General features: G+C 44.8%; 1 protein-coding gene across 2 annotated transcripts in view; it reads left to right on the forward strand.

Moving 5' to 3' along the window:
- The window catches only part of SCAPER (S-phase cyclin A associated protein in the ER), a 2,262,878-nt gene that overhangs the window by 933,428 nt on the left and 1,310,026 nt on the right, over positions 1–19,424 (forward strand). For both annotated transcript variants that reach the window (XM_069222023.1, XM_069222024.1), the window contains exon 18: positions 5,350–5,492. In XM_069222023.1, the coding sequence (XP_069078124.1) occupies positions 5,350–5,492 (143 nt within the window). The remainder of the gene's footprint in view (positions 1–5,349; positions 5,493–19,424) is intronic.

Consider the following 19,424-nt stretch of genomic DNA (forward strand, 5'->3'; position numbering starts at 1 on the left):
TTTCTGTTGGATATTCCGAGTCAGACATTGAATCTGACATCGAAAGTCAGCCACTCACCGCGGCACAACATGTACTCCATCCACAACTTCCAAATCTAGAGACTTTGAAAAAGCCATTTAAACTGGTCATCAGTCTACCCCTGCCTTCGGGCCATGGTCAGATCCGAAAGTTACATTCTGATGTCCTGTCCTCCAGATCAGTACTGAAAATTGCTAATGCTAAGACATATTCAGCATCGACCACAGACCCAACAGCATCCCACACAGTCTCTGGATAGAGTCAAATTTTCTATCAGAGCATTTCAGCTCCGAGAAAGAAGCCTTTGACATCGCTTTGGAGCCAAAACCTTCCATTTGACGCTTCCATTCGGAAAGACTCCACTCTTTGATCTGGAGCAGCTTCACCAATAGAGCCATTTCTGGACGTAATGGACGCTCATCTGTGCCAACTCCACATACAAAAGAGAACAGGGAAAATAATTGCTTCTCCCCCTGTTCCAATTAAAAGGAGACTTACTTTCCAAGAGACATTGGACACTGCTCTTTCTCCTAAAAAAAAAAAAAGGTCTCCAAGGACAAAGACAAGGCTCCAGTTCACCCTCAGCCTTCTCCACCTCACTCTCCTATACTTCCTCTTACACCTCCACCACCACAATCTCGTACATCTGTCATAGTGCTACAATTTTCTCTAGAAGGGTGGTATAGTTGTAAGCACAGCATGGAAACGTGCTAATAGTCAATCCACAGGAGATGCTCCTTCTCCTGAGAAGAAGAGCAAGAAACTTGATGCAGCAGGGAAAAGAGTAGCTGCACAAGCTGCTAATCAGAAACAAATTGCTAATTTGCAGGATTTGCTGGCAAGATATGATAGGGCCCACTGGGACAAGATGGAGGAGCTGCTTCAGTACCGTCCAGAGGAACATCGGAAAAGGGGACAGGAGATAGTCTGAGAAGGGCAGGCCATCTCACACAATTCCATTAGATGTGCCATTGATGCAGCGGATGCTGTGGCATGTGGTGTAAACATCAGTGTTATTATAAGAAGGCATGCTTGGCTGAGATGCTCAGGCTTCAAGCCAGAAATACAACAAGCAGTTCTCAAAATGCCTTTCAATAAAGAACACTTGTTTGGTCCAGAAGTTGACACCACTATAGACAAGCTGAAAAAAGATTCAGAGACAGCTAAAGCTATGGGAGCCCTACTAACCACACCAAGTAGAGATAATTTTCGTAGGCCACAATATAGGGGGGGGGGTTTCAAAAGATCATCCACTGAGCCTTCCACATCCCAGACCAAACAGGGAACACACATCTACAACAGAGGTTCCTTCAGAAGCTCTTACAAGGGCTTAAATAATAAAGGTAGAGGTAAGGCATCCACCTTTAGAGGTTCTGCCTCAAACTCATGCCAGTGACTACTTACAGATTCCTCCAGCACACACCTCTCCAGTAGGGGAAAGACTAGCGCATTTCTATCCCCAGTGGTCCAGTATCACAACAGATCAATGGGCTCTATCAATTATCCAACATGGTTACTGTCTAGAACTCACCTGCACTCCACCAAATATTCCCCCTCGTGCTCACAAACTTTCTCATGACCATTTCACTCTTTTGAAAGAAGAGGTACAATCCCTTCTTCTCAAAGGGGCTTTAGAACTGGTTCCCTTGTGTTAACACAGGTTATGAGTATGTTCCCTATACTTCCTTATATCAAAGAAAGATGGGTCACCAATTCTGGATCTCAAACCTCTCAACCTATACATCCTCTCAGAGCATTGAACAAAAAAGACCACAGCACACAGCGTACAGAGCAGTAATGCATAAACAGTAAAGTCCAAAGTATGAAGAATTCGTTGGTGAATAAGGCACATCAATATTTCACGTTCCTCATAGAAAATCTTTTTATTTTGAAACCACAGTTTGGTTCAATGATAAGGAACGTCCATCAATCCTCTCAGGGCATTTACATATGGTCACTCTGCAAGATGTTATTCCCCTATTACAGCAAGGAGATTTCATGACAGCCTTAGATCTCATAGATGCTTATTTTCACATCCCCATACATCCAGCACATCGCAAATACCTTAGATTTGTTATTGCGGGAAAACACAATCAGTTCAAGGTCTTACCATTCGGGGTAGCAACTGCTCCCAGGGGAAGCATAAAATGTCTAGCAGTAGTTGCAGCATTCTTCTGAAGACAGCATATTCATGTCTTCCCATGCTTGGATGATTGGCTTATCAAAGCCAATACCATCCAACAATGTCACAATCATACTCCGTACACAGTAGACCTGCATACTCTTGGATTTACAGTCATCTTTCTCAAATCCCATCTCCAACCCTCACAGATACAGCTTTATTTGGGAGCAATTCTCAATACTCACTCAGGGTTGGCATATTGAAAACCCAGCCCAGATACAAGCTTTCCAAACTCTTCTGTCTCAATTACAGGAGAACCACACTTATACAGTGAGACTAGTGATGCAGCTATTAGGAATTATGGCTTCCTGCATTGCCATTGTTCCTCATGCCAAACTACACATGCGTCCATTGCAGCAGTGTCTGGATCATCAGTGGTCTCAGTCACAGGATCATCTCCAGGATCTAGCCAGACTCACCGCTCTCTGCAGTGGTGGAAGCCCACAAACCTTTCCAAGAGGAGGCCCTTTCAGGACCCTGTGCCTCAGCTCACTCACTACAGATGCATCACAGATAGGTTGGAGAGCTCACCTCAACAACCTTACAATACAAGGCAGATGGGATCCCTGTCAACAAACTTATCACATCATTACTTGGAGCTACTAGAAGTTGTTCTAGGACTCAAAGCATTTCTGCCACAACTCTCTCACAAGGTGGTTCTAGTCCGTCCAGACAACATGACAACCATGTATTATCTGCAGAAACGGGGGTGGGGGTGGAACACACTAGTCTCAATGGTCCCTTCATGCTCAGACAACTTGGCACATTTACTTACTGGCAGAATATCTCCCAGGAATGGACAACCAAACCTCCTAAGCAGGATGCAGCAGCAAGACCACGAAAGAGAACTTTATCCACAAGTACTTCACCAATGCTTTCACCAGTGGGGAACACCAAAAATAGACCTTTTCTCCACCACAGAAAAATCAAAATGCCAAAGCGTTGCGTCTATATAGCCACACCCTCAGTCCAAGGGCAATGCTCTATGAATGAATTGGTCAGGGATATTTGCTTACGCTTTTCCGCCTTTCCCACTCATTCTATTTCTGGTTCGCAAACTGAGACAAACATCACTCACCACGATCCTTGTATCTCCCATATCGGCACGTCAGCCTTGGAACACAACACTGTTGGATCTTTCTGTGGTTCCCCACCAGAAACTCCCCAACAGACCAGACCTTCTGACTCAAAAACGAGGTCAAATCAGATATCCAGAACCCAAAACACTCAAACTTGGATTATGGCTCCTGAAGTCCTAGATTTTGGCTATTTACAACTCCCCTCTGAATGTATCGACATTCTTAGAGAAGCACGTAACCCTACAACTAGACAGTGCTATGCTACAAAATGGAAATGTTTTGTTTGCTACTGTCAATCAAAAAACATTGCTCCACTCAGAGCATTAGTACACATTGTTACCTGTTACATTTACAAAAGGTAGATTCAGCATACTCCTCTATTAGACTTCATTTAGCAGCTATAGCTGCTTACCTCCAAAACAGAATTCCAGTAATCAAAGCCTTTATGGAATACCTTTAGATTAATTCCACCCAGTGTTATTGTTGTCCTTACTAGACTCATGGGTCCACCTTTTTAACCCATGCACTCCTGCTCTTTACAAATTTCTTTCATGGAAAGTTGTCTTTTTAGTGGCTATCACTTCCCTAAGACGTGTAAGTGAAAATACAAGCTTTCACTTTAGAAGAACGTTTCTTTCAAGTTTATAAAGATAGAATACCCCTTAGGACAAACCCTAAATTTCTCCCAAAAGTAGCTTCACTATTTCACATTAACAAAACAGTTGACTTACATGTTTTTGTCCCACGGCCAGACTCAGTTGCTGAAAGACCTCTGCACACACTAGATGTCTTATGTATAACATTGATAGGACGAAACATTTTAGTAAATCTAAAATGCTTTTTGCAGAATTTTCAACACCTCATAAAGCAATCCAATTTCAAAAACTGGGATAGCTAGATGGATAGTCAAGTGTACTCAAACTTGTTATCTTAAAGCTAAAAGACAATTACCTACAGCTCCTAGAGCACATTGTACCAGAAGAAAAAGGTGCTTCTATGTCTCTCTTTAGAAAAAATTCCAATAGCAGATATTTGTAAAGCTCCTACTTGGTCTACACCACCCACATTCACTAAACACTATTGTGTAGATGTTTTAGCTCACCAACAAGCAAATGTTAGCCAGGCAGTGCTCAGGGCACTTTTTCAAGCTACTGCTTACTTGGAGGGGGACTGCTTTACAGTCTGTGCAAAGCATGTGTATCTACAGCCACACATGCCTTTAAATAGAAAATGTTACTTACCCAGTAGACAACAGTTTGTGGCATGTCGTGCTGTAGATTCACACGTGACCTCCCTCCTCCCCCCAAGCCTGTGGTTGTTGTAATGGAGTTATTTTACTAATATTATACATATGTATATACACTGGGGACTTATGCAAAGCATGTGAATCTACGGCACTATGTGTCACGAACAGATGTCTACTGCGCAAGTAACATTTTCCTTCGATAATTTGACCTTATGTTTTGCATTAAAACAAAATGCTTTGTTATCATAATTGGATTCAAATTGGAGTTGCAGTGTAGCTTTATATTTTGTTTAGTGCTTTATCTCAATGCGTTATTGTTAATCTCTATTGACCAAGTCTTACATTTATACCCGGACAGATGGGTCTCTAACTTGATGAAGTAAGATATTGCTAATTAAAATTGCCTGCATCTTGAAGCTGTAGTAGTGAAATAAATTGGTGGTTGAATCTTGCAGGCTTCTGAATTGTAATGATAAATTTGTGCCAGAAAATGGGATTGGCTACGCTCTGAGGTTGTCATTTCAGTTCAGCATCAACAAGACCATTTCTCTTGGCGCACGTAGGTTCATTTAATTGTTTCAGCCCTCAGACAGTGCTTGACTATGGCATCTCTGGACTTAATTTGGCAATTGCAGTCAAGCTTGTATTGTAATCTCTGCATTTTAAGAGGCTTAGTTTACTGTAGATAATGATGTCTGTTCTGTGACTTTGTTTAGTATCTGTGCCACACGCTCATCTTGCTGTATGATCCATTAAAGTGTCAATTACACTTGGCGGTGTATACAAACATTGTTTATCTCCTTTTTCCTATCCTTACACTCAGGAGCGTAAGAGAGTTCTTGAGGCTGAGCGTCAAGCCCGCGTGGAAGAGCTGCAGATCAAGAGAAAGGAACAAGAAGCTCGAATAGAACAGCAGCGCTTAGAGAAGGAGAAAGCACGCGAAGATGCTGCAAGGGAACGAGCCAGGTAAGCTGCTCTTAATCTCAATTCACTACTCAGCTAGCATGCGTAGCCATGTATGGAATTGTGATGTCTATAGACATTGTAGTGACTTCTCCTTCCAGGTCATTGTACCTACCCATGATTTGATTAAGAATCAGGAATGTAGCATACTCAAGCTCACCATAGCTTGTGTGGCAAATATTTGTCCTCTAAAGAGAGTACACTCTAACAATGTTTTGAAAATCTAGTTAAAATAAATTCTGTAACTACTACGCATTCAAAAGTGCAATGTTATACTGTAGAAACCTTTTCACATTTCTGTTTTTTATACTGTACTTTAATTGCAAAACAGAGGTTTTTTTTTTAAAACTGCGCACGCAGATCAAGTTCTTCAAACTCTGTTGTGGCCCGTTATTGGTGATCTATATAGGAGGGTAGGGAAAGGATGTAGTACAGTCTTTGACAGTGTGTGGAGTGAATGCCTCCATTGGATTTACATTGTCATTAGGTAAAGTGGAAATCTCAGTAAGAGAAGCAACTAAAATAAACATTCATGTTTTGTGCCCAGATTGTGCGTCTTGCTACTCAGATGTTTTGGTACTTGTGAATGGTTCTCAAAGGTTTTTTTTGTTTACTTTGTTAAGCTTCTTTTGTATCTTCTTTTAAGGTGCAGTTTATTTAAAAAAAATCAAACATCACTTTTTCAGGAACGAGAAATAAATCTCCATGGAATAGTCACTATAACACACCATTAACAGATTACTTATCTGCGAAGTAAATCCGCTTACTGTCATATGCAGAGTAGCAGTGTGTACATAACCTTAGGCATCTCTCACAGACGGAGGATATCCGAATTGATAGTCAATTTATAGTGGTCAACTGTTAAGTCTCGGAAGTACAAATGATTGATCTGTATTTTCACATATGAAGTACTGATCATCATCCAGTACTGATGACACACGTAGCACAGATGCATTAGGGGTCAGATTTACAGAGCAATGGGTTAAACAGTGACTGTCCAAGATCATAGTCTGCACCTATACACTGTCTAACTGTATGTATTTTCATTCGATGAGTACAAGTGGTAAAGTCCAGGGCGCACAGTTGTGAGCAGTGGTTTATCACAAGTATTGTGTGTCACATCTCTGAACTAACTCTAGGTTTTTTGTAATGGTCCTTTTTTTAATTTTTTTTATTAGTCCTGCATTCAAGCTCATGGGCCGGGTGTAACCACTGGTAATTTGTGGCAGCTTCAACTCTATATTAAATACTTGGTTGGAAACCGATAGTATACATCATCGGGATCAGGATGCAGCAGGTTTATAGAGGAACCCTACTGTTGATGGATTCCCTAGTCCTCATGAATATTTGGCAATGTAAAATTCAAAGACATTATGTTCCATACACCAGGAGTAGTATCCCTAAATTAATATTTTTTTTAAATCTCTACAGACTTGGCGCAACAATGCTCTTCGGAAATAAATTCTATGACCGTATTGGATTGTGCTTTCTTGCCTTATGGATATTGAGACTTTTTTTGATCAGTCAATTTGCCATTTGTTTGTGGCTTGTTTTTTTTAATCCGGATTTTTGCCAGTATAGCTCTTCAAATTTGTTGTATTTTTCCACATAAATATGAACATTGATGGCATACCTTTTGGGCCTCACTATGGCATATAATTACCAAGCCTATAAACTAGACCATTGGTTTTGTGTTTAACTGCAGAGACTTGAGATATTCCAGCCATCTTGGTGAAGAATCGGCATCTGGACCAACACCAAATATTTGAAGCTTTGAACGAAGCGAAACCATATGTTAAGGCTGTTGTGTTGATAAGATCAAGTCATTTCTTTTATTATTTTTTAGGATTTTTTTTGTGCATTTTTTTATAACACAAACTTGGTCCAAGTACATTAGAGTTCTTTGCATTATACAAGGTCAGGTTTTTTTAAATTTTATTTTTTTATTTTTTGTTTAGGCATGGGGAGATTAAGTGATCTGCCCAGAATCACAGGATTTTAACCTGAAGCTGGTACTCAAACCTAGTTTCCCAGTGTCAAAGTCAACAGCTCAGGCTGTAAGCTGCAGCTCCTCACCTTTCTTTGGCAAGGTTAGGACATTCTCACATTTATGCTATTAAAAACTCAGCGGTCAAAGTCATGGGCAATATCTTTGAGTTTGTGACTATCTAGGGAGTAGTACTCATTTATATTTCAACAAGGGCATTGTTAATTGAATAGTAGTCTACCTCCTGCTTGATGGTGTTGGATTTCAGTGTCCCTGAGCATTAGGCTAGACGGTTACAGGTGGAAGTTACCTTAAATGAGGTAATTACAACTATTCTGAATGGAAAGGCTTCTGTTATGGGTGGTTTGCTGGCCATAATTTAACTGTCCCTAGCAAAAGATGGATGTGGGATCACAGGCCTCCTTCCATGGTCCAAGCTTGGTTGTCATTAAAAGGGACGTTTGTCATACTACTGTCTTCATGTATCTCAAAGGTTATTCAGACATTTTTAACACTTAACATTTTTAACACTGTGTGTTCAGCCCTGGTTAGAGAGATTGCCTTCCACACAAATAGTCATTGGAACTGATTGGCTCTATAGAGATATTGCAAGCACTATTGTCAATAATTGTTAGGCTGGAAAGGTATTTGGTCAGGGGCTCATGGTGGATACAGTAGAGGTCATGGATTGAATGGGGCTGTGGCTGGTTAATGCTTCAATGACCCTTGCTATGTACATACGTTCAAAAATGGTTACAATAATGGTGATACGGTTAAGGTATTATGTACCCAGTTTACTGTGAAGTGCTGATTGTGAAAGTACATGCTTATACGAATGACACAGCCATTTACTATCTGATCCATAGATGTCATTACCATCTACAATGGTAACTGCAGCATAATTTGGCAGCAGACTACTTACAAGATGACCAAGGATGAAGTGCTGATCGCTCCTAATGAGGGACTGTAGTTAATGATTTATATGTAGTTTCATTTGCTCAATATCTAGGAGTTTCACTCCTGAAAATTACATTTAATTTGACACTATTACTTCACACAGCACATTAACTTACCTTTTTTTGGTAAAGGCTCCTGCCTTGCATACCACTGCTGTTTGTTTTCCCTTATAGCTCTCACTATCATTTTGTCATGAGGTGAAATATGCCCCTTTTCATGCTTTATATTATGCATTCTGTGCAGAAACCAACCATGACAGCTGACCCTCAGAGTCATCTCCTTGTATAATGGGCAGTGGATGCATTGTGGGTCTCAAGGAGTCACCACCAACAGATTTGGAATAAGGACATGGGCACCATACTACAAGGGACATGTTGAGTAAGGGTTTAGTTAAGTAAGACGAGGCTTGAGCTGCTACCTAATCAGGGTCTATATTGAGTTGTTAGTTCCTGCCTTTCATCTGGCTGTTTGGCACCAAAACCTTCTGGTTTCTTAAGCTCCTCGTGGTACAACGAAATGCATCGCAAGGGTTTATCTTCATCCTCTGAGTAGTTTTCCTTCATGTAAACTATCCTTTTTTCCTCACTAACGTGTCCTCAATCCAGGATGGCTGACACTACTTCTAGTGTTTTGTTTTTGCTTCATTCTTTCCCTTTTTTAAAGCGTTGGTTTCATTCACAACATTTCAGCAAAACTCTTATGGTAGATTGCCTAAGTCTTTTTCTCGGTTTGATTATTTCAACTTCCTATTTTCTGTGCATTTTAGAATTATTTTTTTCTTCATTGTAATATCTTGTTCGTTCACATTTTTTTCGTCATTGTCTGTGTGGCTGACTTTAACTTCTGCTTCAAACATATTTGCCTGTTTTGTTTGAGATTTTTTAATTTGTTTTAAACCTTTTGGCTTTTTCCTTCTGTTTCGATGTGACTTATTTTTTTTTTTTTAACATCTGCTTTATTAGGTTTTTACCATTAACAACGATCCATATGTGTGTCCAGATTGCACACACAGCAGTATGACTTAGGTTTCAAAAGACAACGCAGAAAATGGTGACCTGATGTGGATGTGACATGCGCAAAACATAAGGAATTATAGAAGCAGAGCATGTTGCCACCATGGACCCCAAATCATCTCATGCTTATTAAAGGAGCCTCTTCATTTATACTCCAGTTCTTTCGCTTAAGTCTAGAAGTCAATACCCCGAGTTGACTCATCCAGGGAGGAGTCAGCTACTTGTCCAATGGTTTTTCAATATTGAGTTAAGCTATCAAAAACCTTGTCCCCAGCAGGTCGACCTAAAACCACCCCCATCTTCCCAGTAAGAACCTCTTGGGGTTTATAAGTGCATAGGCATTCCCAGGACCCTACCCTTTATTGTGTGTATCTGTTGCCAGTAGACATGAATCTTGGGGCACTACCACACATTGTGATTAAAGGTTCCAGTAGCCACTTTAAAGAAGGCAGTACGGGTAAGGCAATTTGCTCATCTTACACAAACCTTTGAGACGGGAGTATACCCCATGGGATGGAAGTAGAAGTATGTCCTGTGGATGTAATTCACATGGGTTAATATGGGTCTTGACAAGGTGGCTTGTGATCGAGCTCATTCTTTTGCCTCTGAGTCTTCCGTTTCATCAAGATCTTGTTCCCGGTTGCACCTTGTCTTCCCTAACGGGTTGGGAGTGTTTGGGAGTGTTAGGGACCAGAGACTTGTACACCTTAAAAATAACTTGAGCATGTAATGGTTTGTAAGGAAATGCCTCCTTGGCATGGTTACCCCCTGACTTTTTGCCTTTGCTGTTGAGTTGAAATTGTGCTGGGACCCTGCTAACCAGGACCCAGCACCAGTGTTCTTTCACCAAACTGTACCTTTGTCTCCACAATTGGCACAACCCTGGCTCTCAGGTAAGTCCCTTGTAACTGGTACCCCTGGTACCAAGGGCCCTGATGCCAGGAAAGGTCTCTAAGGGCTGCAGCATGTCTTGTGCCACCCTAGGGACCCCTCATTCAGCACAACGACACTGCCTCTCAGCTTGTGTGTGCTGGTGGGGAGAAAATGACTAAGTCAACATGGCACTCCCCTCAGAGTGCCATGCCAACCTCACACTGCCTGTGGCATAGGTAAGTCACCCCTCTAGCAGGCCTTACAGCCCTAAGGCAGGGTGCACTATGCCACAGGTGAGGGCATATGTGCATGAGCACTATGCCCCTACAGTGTCTAAGCAAAACCTTGGACATTGTAAGTGCAGGGTAGCCATAAGAGTATATGGTCTGGGAGTTTGTCAAACACGAACTCCACAGTTCCATAATGGCTACACTGAAAACTGGGAAGTTTGGTATCAAACTTCTCAGCACAATAAATGCACATTGATGCCAGTGTGCAATTTATTTTAAAATACACCCAGAGGGCATCTTAGATTTGCCCCCTGAAAACATACCCGATTTCCAGTGTAGGCTGACTAGTTTCTGCCAGCCTGCCACACACCAGACATGTTGCTGGCCACATGGGGAGAGTGCCTTTGTCACTCTGTGGCCAGGAGCAAAGCCTGTACTGGGTGGAGGTGCTTCTCACCTCCCCCTGCAGGAACTGTAACACCTGGCGGTGAGCCTCAAAGGCTCACCCCTTTTGTTACAGCACCATAGGGCATCCCAGCTAGTGGAGATGCCCGCCCCTCCGGCCACTGCCCCCACTTTTGGCGGCAAGGCTGGGGGAGATAATTAGAAAAGCAAGGAGGAGCCACCCACCAGTCAGGACAGCCCCTAAGGTGTCCTGAGCTGAAGTGACCCTTACTTTTAGAAATCCTCCATCTTGCGTGTGGAGGATTCCCCCAATAGAATAAGGGATGTGCCCCCCTCCCGACAGGGAGGAGGCACAAAGAGGGTGTAGCCACCCAAAAGGACAGTAGCCATTGGCTACTGCCCTCCCAGACCTAAACACACCCCTAAATTCAGTATTTATGGGCTCCCAGAACCTAGGAAACTAGATTCCTGCAACCTTAACAAGAAGAAGGACTGCTGACCTGAAGCCCTGCAGAGAAGACTGAGACGACAACTGCTTTGGCCCCAGCCCTACCGGCCTGTCTCCCAACTTCGAAGAAAACAGCGACGCATCCAACAGGGACCAGCGACCTCTGAAGCCTCAGAGGACTGCCCTGCACCCAAGGACCAAGAAACTCCTGTGAACAGCGGCCCTGTTCAAAAACCTGCAACGTCTTTGCAACAAAGAACAACTTTAAAGACTTCACGTTTCCTGCCGGAAGCGTGAGACTTCTCACTCTGCACCCGACGCCCCCAGCTCGACCTGCAGAAAACAAACACCTCAGGGAGGACTTTCCGGCGACTGCGAGCCCGTGAGTAACCAGAGACGACCCCCCTGAGCCCCTACAGCGACGCCTGCAGAGACAATCCAGAGGCTCCCCCTGACCGCGACTGCCTGTAACAAGGGACCGGACGCCTGGAACCAACACTGCACCCGCAACCCCCAGGACCTGAAGGAACCGAACTCCAGGGTAAGAACGACCCCCAGGCGACCCTCTGCCTAGCCCAGGTGATGGCTACCCCGAGGAGCCCCTACCACCTCCCCCCGTGCCTGCCTGCATCGTTGAAGTGACCCCTGGATCCCTCCATTACTTCCTATACAAAACCCGATGCATGTTTGCACTCTGCACCCAGCCGCCACTGAGGGCGGTTACTTACCTGCTGGCAGACTGGAACAGGGGCACCCCTGTTCTCCATAGAATCCTATGTGTTTTGGGCACCTCTTTGACCTCTGCACCAGACCGGCCCTGAGTTGCTGGTGTGGTAACGTCGGGGTTGCCATGAACCCCCAACGGTGGGCTGCCTATGCCCCAACTTTGGGACTTGTAAGTGCTTTACTTACCTTCAAAACTAACCTTTACTTAGCTCCCCTAGGAACTGTTGATTTTTGCACTGTGTCCACTTTTGAAATAGCTTATTGCCATTTTTACAAAGACTGTACATGATATTGTGTTCATTCAAAGTTCCTAAAGTATCTAAGTGAAGTACCCTACATTTAAAGTGCTTGATGTAAATCTTGAACCTGTGGTTCTTAAAATAAACTAAGAAAATATATTTTTCAATAAAAAACCTATTGGCCTGGAGTAAGTCTTTGAGTGTGTGTTCCTCGTTTATTGCCTGTGTGTGTACAACAAATGCTTAACACTACCCTCTGATAAGCCTACTGCCCGACCACACTACCAGAAAATAGAGCATTAGAATTCTCTTTTTGCCACTATCTTACCTCTAAGGGGAACCCTTGGACTCTGTGCACACTATTTCTTACTTTGAAATAGTATATACAGAGCCAATTTCCTACATGGTTCCATTGTTATTTTGGGTTGCAAAGGGTTGAAGTTTGGGAGTCTAGTCAGGCCTCTGTTGTGGGACTCTAGGGCTTGGTGCAACTGCAGGTATCTAAAGAACTGTATATAGTGCAGCACAAACTCTTCAACCAGCTGCTCAAAGGATTTGATATATGAGTGTCTACCCAATATCACCAAAGTTAGATAGTCCTATTGGGTCGCAGGTCCTAAAACCATGGAGTTTTGTTGTACGTTCCAGTCATGTCCCATGCCTGAAGGGGGACTCTTTAGTCAGTTTACTCAACAACTTAATGTGCTTCACTTCCTTGTGACAGCAGATGGGGCAGTTTTCCCCTGATATAATAATGAGAGTATCCCAGGGAACAGTTGTTGACATATCTTTGGATCCTGCCTGTCACCTGAACAACCATTTGTTTGTTGACAGCACCTGGAGAGCAAGATAATATAAGCGAATATCAGCAGTGCCCTGGTTGCATTTCGCAGAAGAGATCTTACACATCCGTAGAAACCATAGATTGCAGTTCCACAAAGAAGCTATCCTACATAAGATAGGGGTAATTCTGAACTGTGTAGAGAAATAGGAAGAGCTGCACCATTTTGAGTAGGGCCAGTCTACCCATTATGGAGATAAGAAGAGAGCACCATCCCTCCAATTCCCTCTCCATGCAAAGAAGCAGAGGTACAGTGTTCAAGTCCAAGCTGTTCTAGTCTATTCTTCTGTCTAGTCTTCTTCTAGTCTAAAGTTATCCTGATGTGAAGTTTTGTGAAGTAATTTTCAGTTAATTGTAATTGAGTGTGCGTTAAGCAGTCTGGGGTAGTGCTGGAGAGGCACACTTACTTTGACTTTCCACAACTTACCTGAAGGCCTGAAGCCTACCGAAGATCTGTAACATCTGTGTCAGCATAGGCACGGTTTGCTCTGTCCACCGAACATAAAGCAACATGTTGTTAGCTTATAATGACAGACCGTTTTCAGTCACATCATTTCACTGAAAGCCTGTGAATTGGGCATCACCCCTAATCTAATCCTCCAGTAGTTCTACAGTAAGGATTAACAGGAAAGGGAGGCGGCATCCAAAGTGTGTACCTCTCCTAAAAGGGAAGAGGTTGGACCGCACTCCGTTCATCTGCATGGAAACCATGGGGCTTCATATAGCGTGGCAATGTAACTGAGGAATTCGGGCTCCTGCATGTTTGTTGCTCTAGCCAGGGCAACTTGTAAATGCTTCACAGTGTTGGGTGCTCCTGCATGAAACTGTTTTTGCCATCATGTATCAAGGAGCGTATGTCTAGGACTGATTTGTTGGGGAGGATTTTTTCAAGGATCTTGGGGCCACGTGTACAAAGCTTTTTTCTCATCGCAAATGGCCCAATTCAGAGAATCGAGCGGTTTGCACGAGAAAAACACATTTTGCGATGCACATACCTGATTTTGCGAATCAGTAATGTCTTTACCGAATTGCAAAAAGGGTTTGCGGGTTGCAGTTAGGAAGGGCGTTCCCTTCCTAATTGCAAGCCGCAGTGCAATGTATGATTGTTTTGTGACCGTGAATACGGTCACAAAACAATCATAGTTAGCACCAGTAGTCCCATGGGACCCCTTCCCCTTTGTGAATGGATGCGAAAATACATTTTCAGAGCAGGCAGTGGTCTCACGGACCACTGTCTGCTCTGGAAAAATTAAAATAAAACTTTTCATTTTTGTTTTTGAAATGCAGCTCGTTTTCCTTTAAAGAAAAGGGGCTGCATTTAAAAAAAAAAGTTAAAAAGAAAAGCCTGCTTTATTTAATAGCAGTCGCAGTCATGGTGGTCTGCTGTTCCCAGCAGGCCACCATCCCTGTGAGTGCGGCCATTCCCAGTGTGGTTGCAAATTGTGACCTACCTCATGAATATTAATGAGGTAGGTAATTTACGACCCCATTGGGAATCGCAAACAGCATGAGTTACACTGTTGTGCATTTGGTATTGCGACTCAAAATTTGCAAATCGCAAAGACTCGCAAATTGCGAGTCGCAATACCAAGGGGTCGTACATCTGGCCCTTGGTCTCTACATTAGCGAATGAGATCAGGTGGTAGGGCTCACACTTCTTTGCCGGCCTGCCTTTTTTTAGAATGAGCAATATGGTTCTGCTCCTGAGATTGTGGGGAAAGTGAGGACTTGTTTATGGGTCTATGGAACATTGCCAGCAGGAGCAGTATTTTTTTTATTATTATTTTTTTATTGATTTTTAGGCAGTAGGCTGGGTAAATACAAGTCACACATTACATTCAGTATATAATTGGATGTTACAGATTAAACTTAACAGTTTGCAAAATGTAGCCATTCTGTTACTCAATGTATACAGGAGACCTTGTCGAGTTTAGTTTGATGCAACGTCTTGAACCGAGTCAGTCGTGCCTTGCCGCCATCCTTACTTTCCTACAGGCCCAATGTAAACTGGAGTAACTAATAACATAAACTGTGATGTGTTTTTTGTGGTCCATCGAAGTGTATCTGGTAAGTAGCGGTCGTTAGAGGTTGAGGAAGGGGAGTGGGAGGAGTGAGGGGTAGCCACCCAAGTGTCACTCTCACTGCTGGTGCATAGTGGTTGGAATAATTGGCATGTGTCTGCTGTTCCCAGATATATTCGCGCCAAGCTCTCCGGGGTGAGATAGGTGTTGTGTAGGTGATTGAACTGTATGTATTTCAGTCTAGCGTTGATAGATATCATTTTTGGTATTGACAAGCTCTGCTTCCATTGTTTGTCCATGAGTGTGCTGTTGAGGACTGCATCCCAATAGGATGTGTGTGTGTGCAAGGGTTGCTTTCTATCCCCACATAAGGAGCTATGAAGGATTGGTGACTGCTTTTCACGCTCCCCCATGCGTCAGCAGGACCTGAAGCAAAAGCAATGTCTCTGGCTCGTTGTTAGTTTTATGCCAGATCTGATATAAATAGCATGTGAGTGTGGTGTAAGTCAGAAAAGACCCCGGAGGGATGCCATAATCATTCACCAAGTTTGCAAAAGTATTTAATATCTGATCTGTAAAGAGATCACCTCATTTGGTAAGGCCCACTTCTGCCCAGGAGATTGAGTCCGGACGTGAACGTAGCTCCGAGCAATCTGGCTTTGGCTAGAGGGATAACCCTGGGGCGTATGGTGGACAGGTGCGTTTTGTGAATGTGTATGTGGTCCAGGACTTCTTGGCGACCCACATTAGGACATTATTATCCGCCATAGGTGGCACTCCCTGTGACCTTAAGAGCCAGCGCAATATCTGCAAAAGCGTAGTTCTTCCAAAAACTATCTCCCTCCATCCCCCCCAGCCAGCTCCTCAGTTCAATCAAGTTATGACCCGCCAGCCATTGCATCAGCCACTGGAGTTGAGAGGCCACATAGTAGTATTCGTTACTGGGGACACCCATTCCCCCTCAGTCTAGTTGGTGTATAATTTGGAAAAGGCCACACAGCGTCTTCCCTTGCCTATCTTGCCATCTATCAGATTCTTCTCAGAGTGGTATGTTCGGATGGCTAAATATTTAATAAAGTCATGCACCAATGGGAGAGGGGTAAGTGGGATCCACCCCTGTTGTTCCTCTGACAGGACTGTGAGAGGAAAAAAACAGGATTTCTCCCAGTTCACTCTGTTCCAAGGCCTTCCCTGTTGCAGTAGATTCATCAGTTGGTGCAATACCGACTCGTAGGCATACAATGATATTACATGCCAGGTATCTCCACCCCAATCCAGCTCTCCTACCCTTATGGCTCACGCCAGTGACTCCATTGCCAGTGCCAATATCAACAGAGAGTGGGCAGCCTTAGCGAGAGCCCCACTCGATGCCGAATGGTTCAAAGATAAAGTTTCTGGTTTTCACTCATGCCAGTAGGGAGTTATACAGCAAGGTGACCCAACAGAGGATTTGTGGGCCTGTGCCCATTATTTTGAGAGCTTCCTGCAGATAATTACATCCCAGAGTGTTGAACGTCTTTTCTATGTCCAGTGCTGCTACGTTTACTCCAGTGATTTTCGCCCAACCCATGACTCTGAAAAGAGGTCTTAGAGTCATACATGTGTTTCTGCCACAGATAAATCCATTGTGGTCTGGGTGTATTACCCCTGGCGCCGTAGGAATCAGCCTATTTGCCAGTACCTTCCCTAAGATCTTATAGTCTGCGTTTAGTAGGGAAAGGGGGCGGTAGGCAGAGGCGGCTCCTCAGTTAGGACGGAGGAGCATCATCCTCCTCCCACCAACCCCCCCCCTCCCACCAGCAGCAGAAGCTGCAAAAATTTCACAACGAGGGGATAATGATCATAAACATAGTTTGTTATCCCCTTGTTGTGAAAGGGACGAGGCATCTGGGATGAGTGGGAGTGTTCAGCACTCCCCCTCACTGTGCATGTATGTTTGGCCGGCCGCCTCAGGCCGGCCAAACACACATGCGTGGTAGGCTCTCTCGGGTTGGATAGAGCCTGCACAGGCTCCCAGTCGCCTTGGAGCACCCAGCTAGGGCGCTCCCAGCCAATCCCTGACGCTGCTTTGAGCAGCCTTCCGGGAAGAGGAGCGGGGGAGTAAGTGGAAAAGGTAAGTGTTTAATTTTTTTCAGTTCATTTTATTTATTAATTGGGGGGTAGTTTTTGGGAAGAAATATGCATTTGAATGTGCCAATAGTACTCCACCCTCCTAACTTTTTCTCAAGGTGGTGGGGCATGGCCCATGAGCGGCTCCTTACGGGCCCCAGAGAAATCCTGCATTATCCTGCTGAAAACTGCCCATTCGATGCCACAGCTAAGAGTTGACTGTTACTGCCCGACCTCCTTTTCTTGACCCTTGGATGCCCGCGGGTCAGGGCCTGGGCGTGATCCCAGGCTGATCTGAAGGCCGCGGGTGTGGCAGTAATATTCCAGCAGAGGCTGCCTGAGCCTGCAGAGGATCTATCTGGGCATAGGGCTGTAGGCATGCGTATCGACCCAGCAGAAGCAGCCTAAGGCAGTGAGGCTTTGCTGCCCTGCCCTGTTACATGGAGGAAAGCAAGGAGTTGATGTGGGCCGCTTGGTCCAGGGCGGCCTCAGCGGTGCTGAACAAGGGGGTGCTTCCTGGAATTGTGCTGGACTGGGGGTCCCCCCTCTTTTAGCCCCCCCTTCTCTCCCTTCCTGCAGTAGAACTGGTGGTCAGGGGTTGCCCAGAGGTGGACTTGCAGACTGGTAAAATGGGTTTTAGAGTGCACCAGCCTGTCCATTGAGAGGAGGCCCGTGCCGGGGGTTGCGGGGTGACCCTCCTCTCTATTTGTCAGAGAACTGGCTGGAGGTGTAGCGAGGGCTCATTGTGATGGAATGGATACCTGAGGGCCTGGGAGCTTAATCTTGCTGACTGTTGGTCTTGGGGGCAGAAGACCCAGATCAGTGACCTAGTGCGACACTGGAATAGTGCGGGGGCACAACAGCTGCAGTGCTAGGGAATAAGGCCTCCCCCTGCCTCTCTTGAGCACTAATGCATGAGACTGAGATGCTACTTACGCTGCATTCATCATGGGGAGGGGGTAGTCGCTGGCTTCCACTCAAGGAAATATGATGGAGCACTACACCACCTAGACCCCACTGTTGCGGAGGCAGACTCGTCAGGGGGTGTCCGCAACTATCCTGTGCTAGAGCCACACTCTGAGGAGCCATCCTATGCCGACATGTTGGCAGCAATCCAGGGGTTGCACGTGACATTTGAGGGGAAGATCGAAACTGTCTCCATTGAGGTAAATCTCAATATGCAGATTTGCAAACAGTGTCTGACAAAGTGAATGCGGTGGAGGGGTCCATTGATGAGCTTAAGGTGGAAGTGGCCAACATGCAAGATGGGGATCTTTGAGGTGCAGGTTGAGGACACAGAGGGGAGGTCCTGCCACAATAATTGCCGCCTGCTGGGGTTCCCTGAGAGGCCTTAGGGGCTCTCAGCGGAACAGTGGGCCGGTGACTCACTACGGCCTAGTGGTTTGTCTGCCTTCTTCGTTATTGAGAGGGCGCACAGGGTGTTGGTGCTCCGTTGCGCCTTGGAGTGCCACGCGGGCAATGGTCCTGATTAGTGTGTCCGAGGAGACAGAGTAGCGGAATGGCATTGGTGATAATGGCTTGGAACCCCAAGAGTGGTGATTCAAGAGGGATGGCACTGGACACCATGGTCTCCGGGTTGGGAGAGGCGAAGGGACCTCCTACCCCTACATTGGCATAGAGATGGGTGACACACTGGCTTGACATGGGGATCCTGTGTCCTTTGTGATTTTTGATTGGGGGGTTGTGTAGGGGACACACACGATGTAAGTACAGAGGCAGCTGTGTTTGCCATTTTCAATAGCTTGTGTGAGATCTCATGTGCATCTATGACATGGGGTCAGGCATATACTGGATGCAACGGGACTCGGGGTGGGGGAGAGTGGCGGGAGAGTCACTCCTACATTTTTTAGTAAGCTTTGTTTAATTGGAGAAGATTTAGACAGCTGGGCCTTTGGGCATTGCTTTGATGATTGGGAGGGGGGTGGGCTGACAGCAGTGGGATCATCCCTCTGTATTTGGACCGGTCGGGCCCGTGGTGGGGAAGGCACTACCTTATGGTTAACTGTAACATCTTAGTGACCTGAAATGTCTGGGGTTTGCAAGAATACACTAAGCGATACAGAGT

The sequence above is a fragment of the Pleurodeles waltl genome, chromosome 3_1 (genome assembly GCF_031143425.1).
Source record: "Pleurodeles waltl isolate 20211129_DDA chromosome 3_1, aPleWal1.hap1.20221129, whole genome shotgun sequence".
Lineage (NCBI taxonomy): Eukaryota > Metazoa > Chordata > Amphibia > Caudata > Salamandridae > Pleurodeles > Pleurodeles waltl.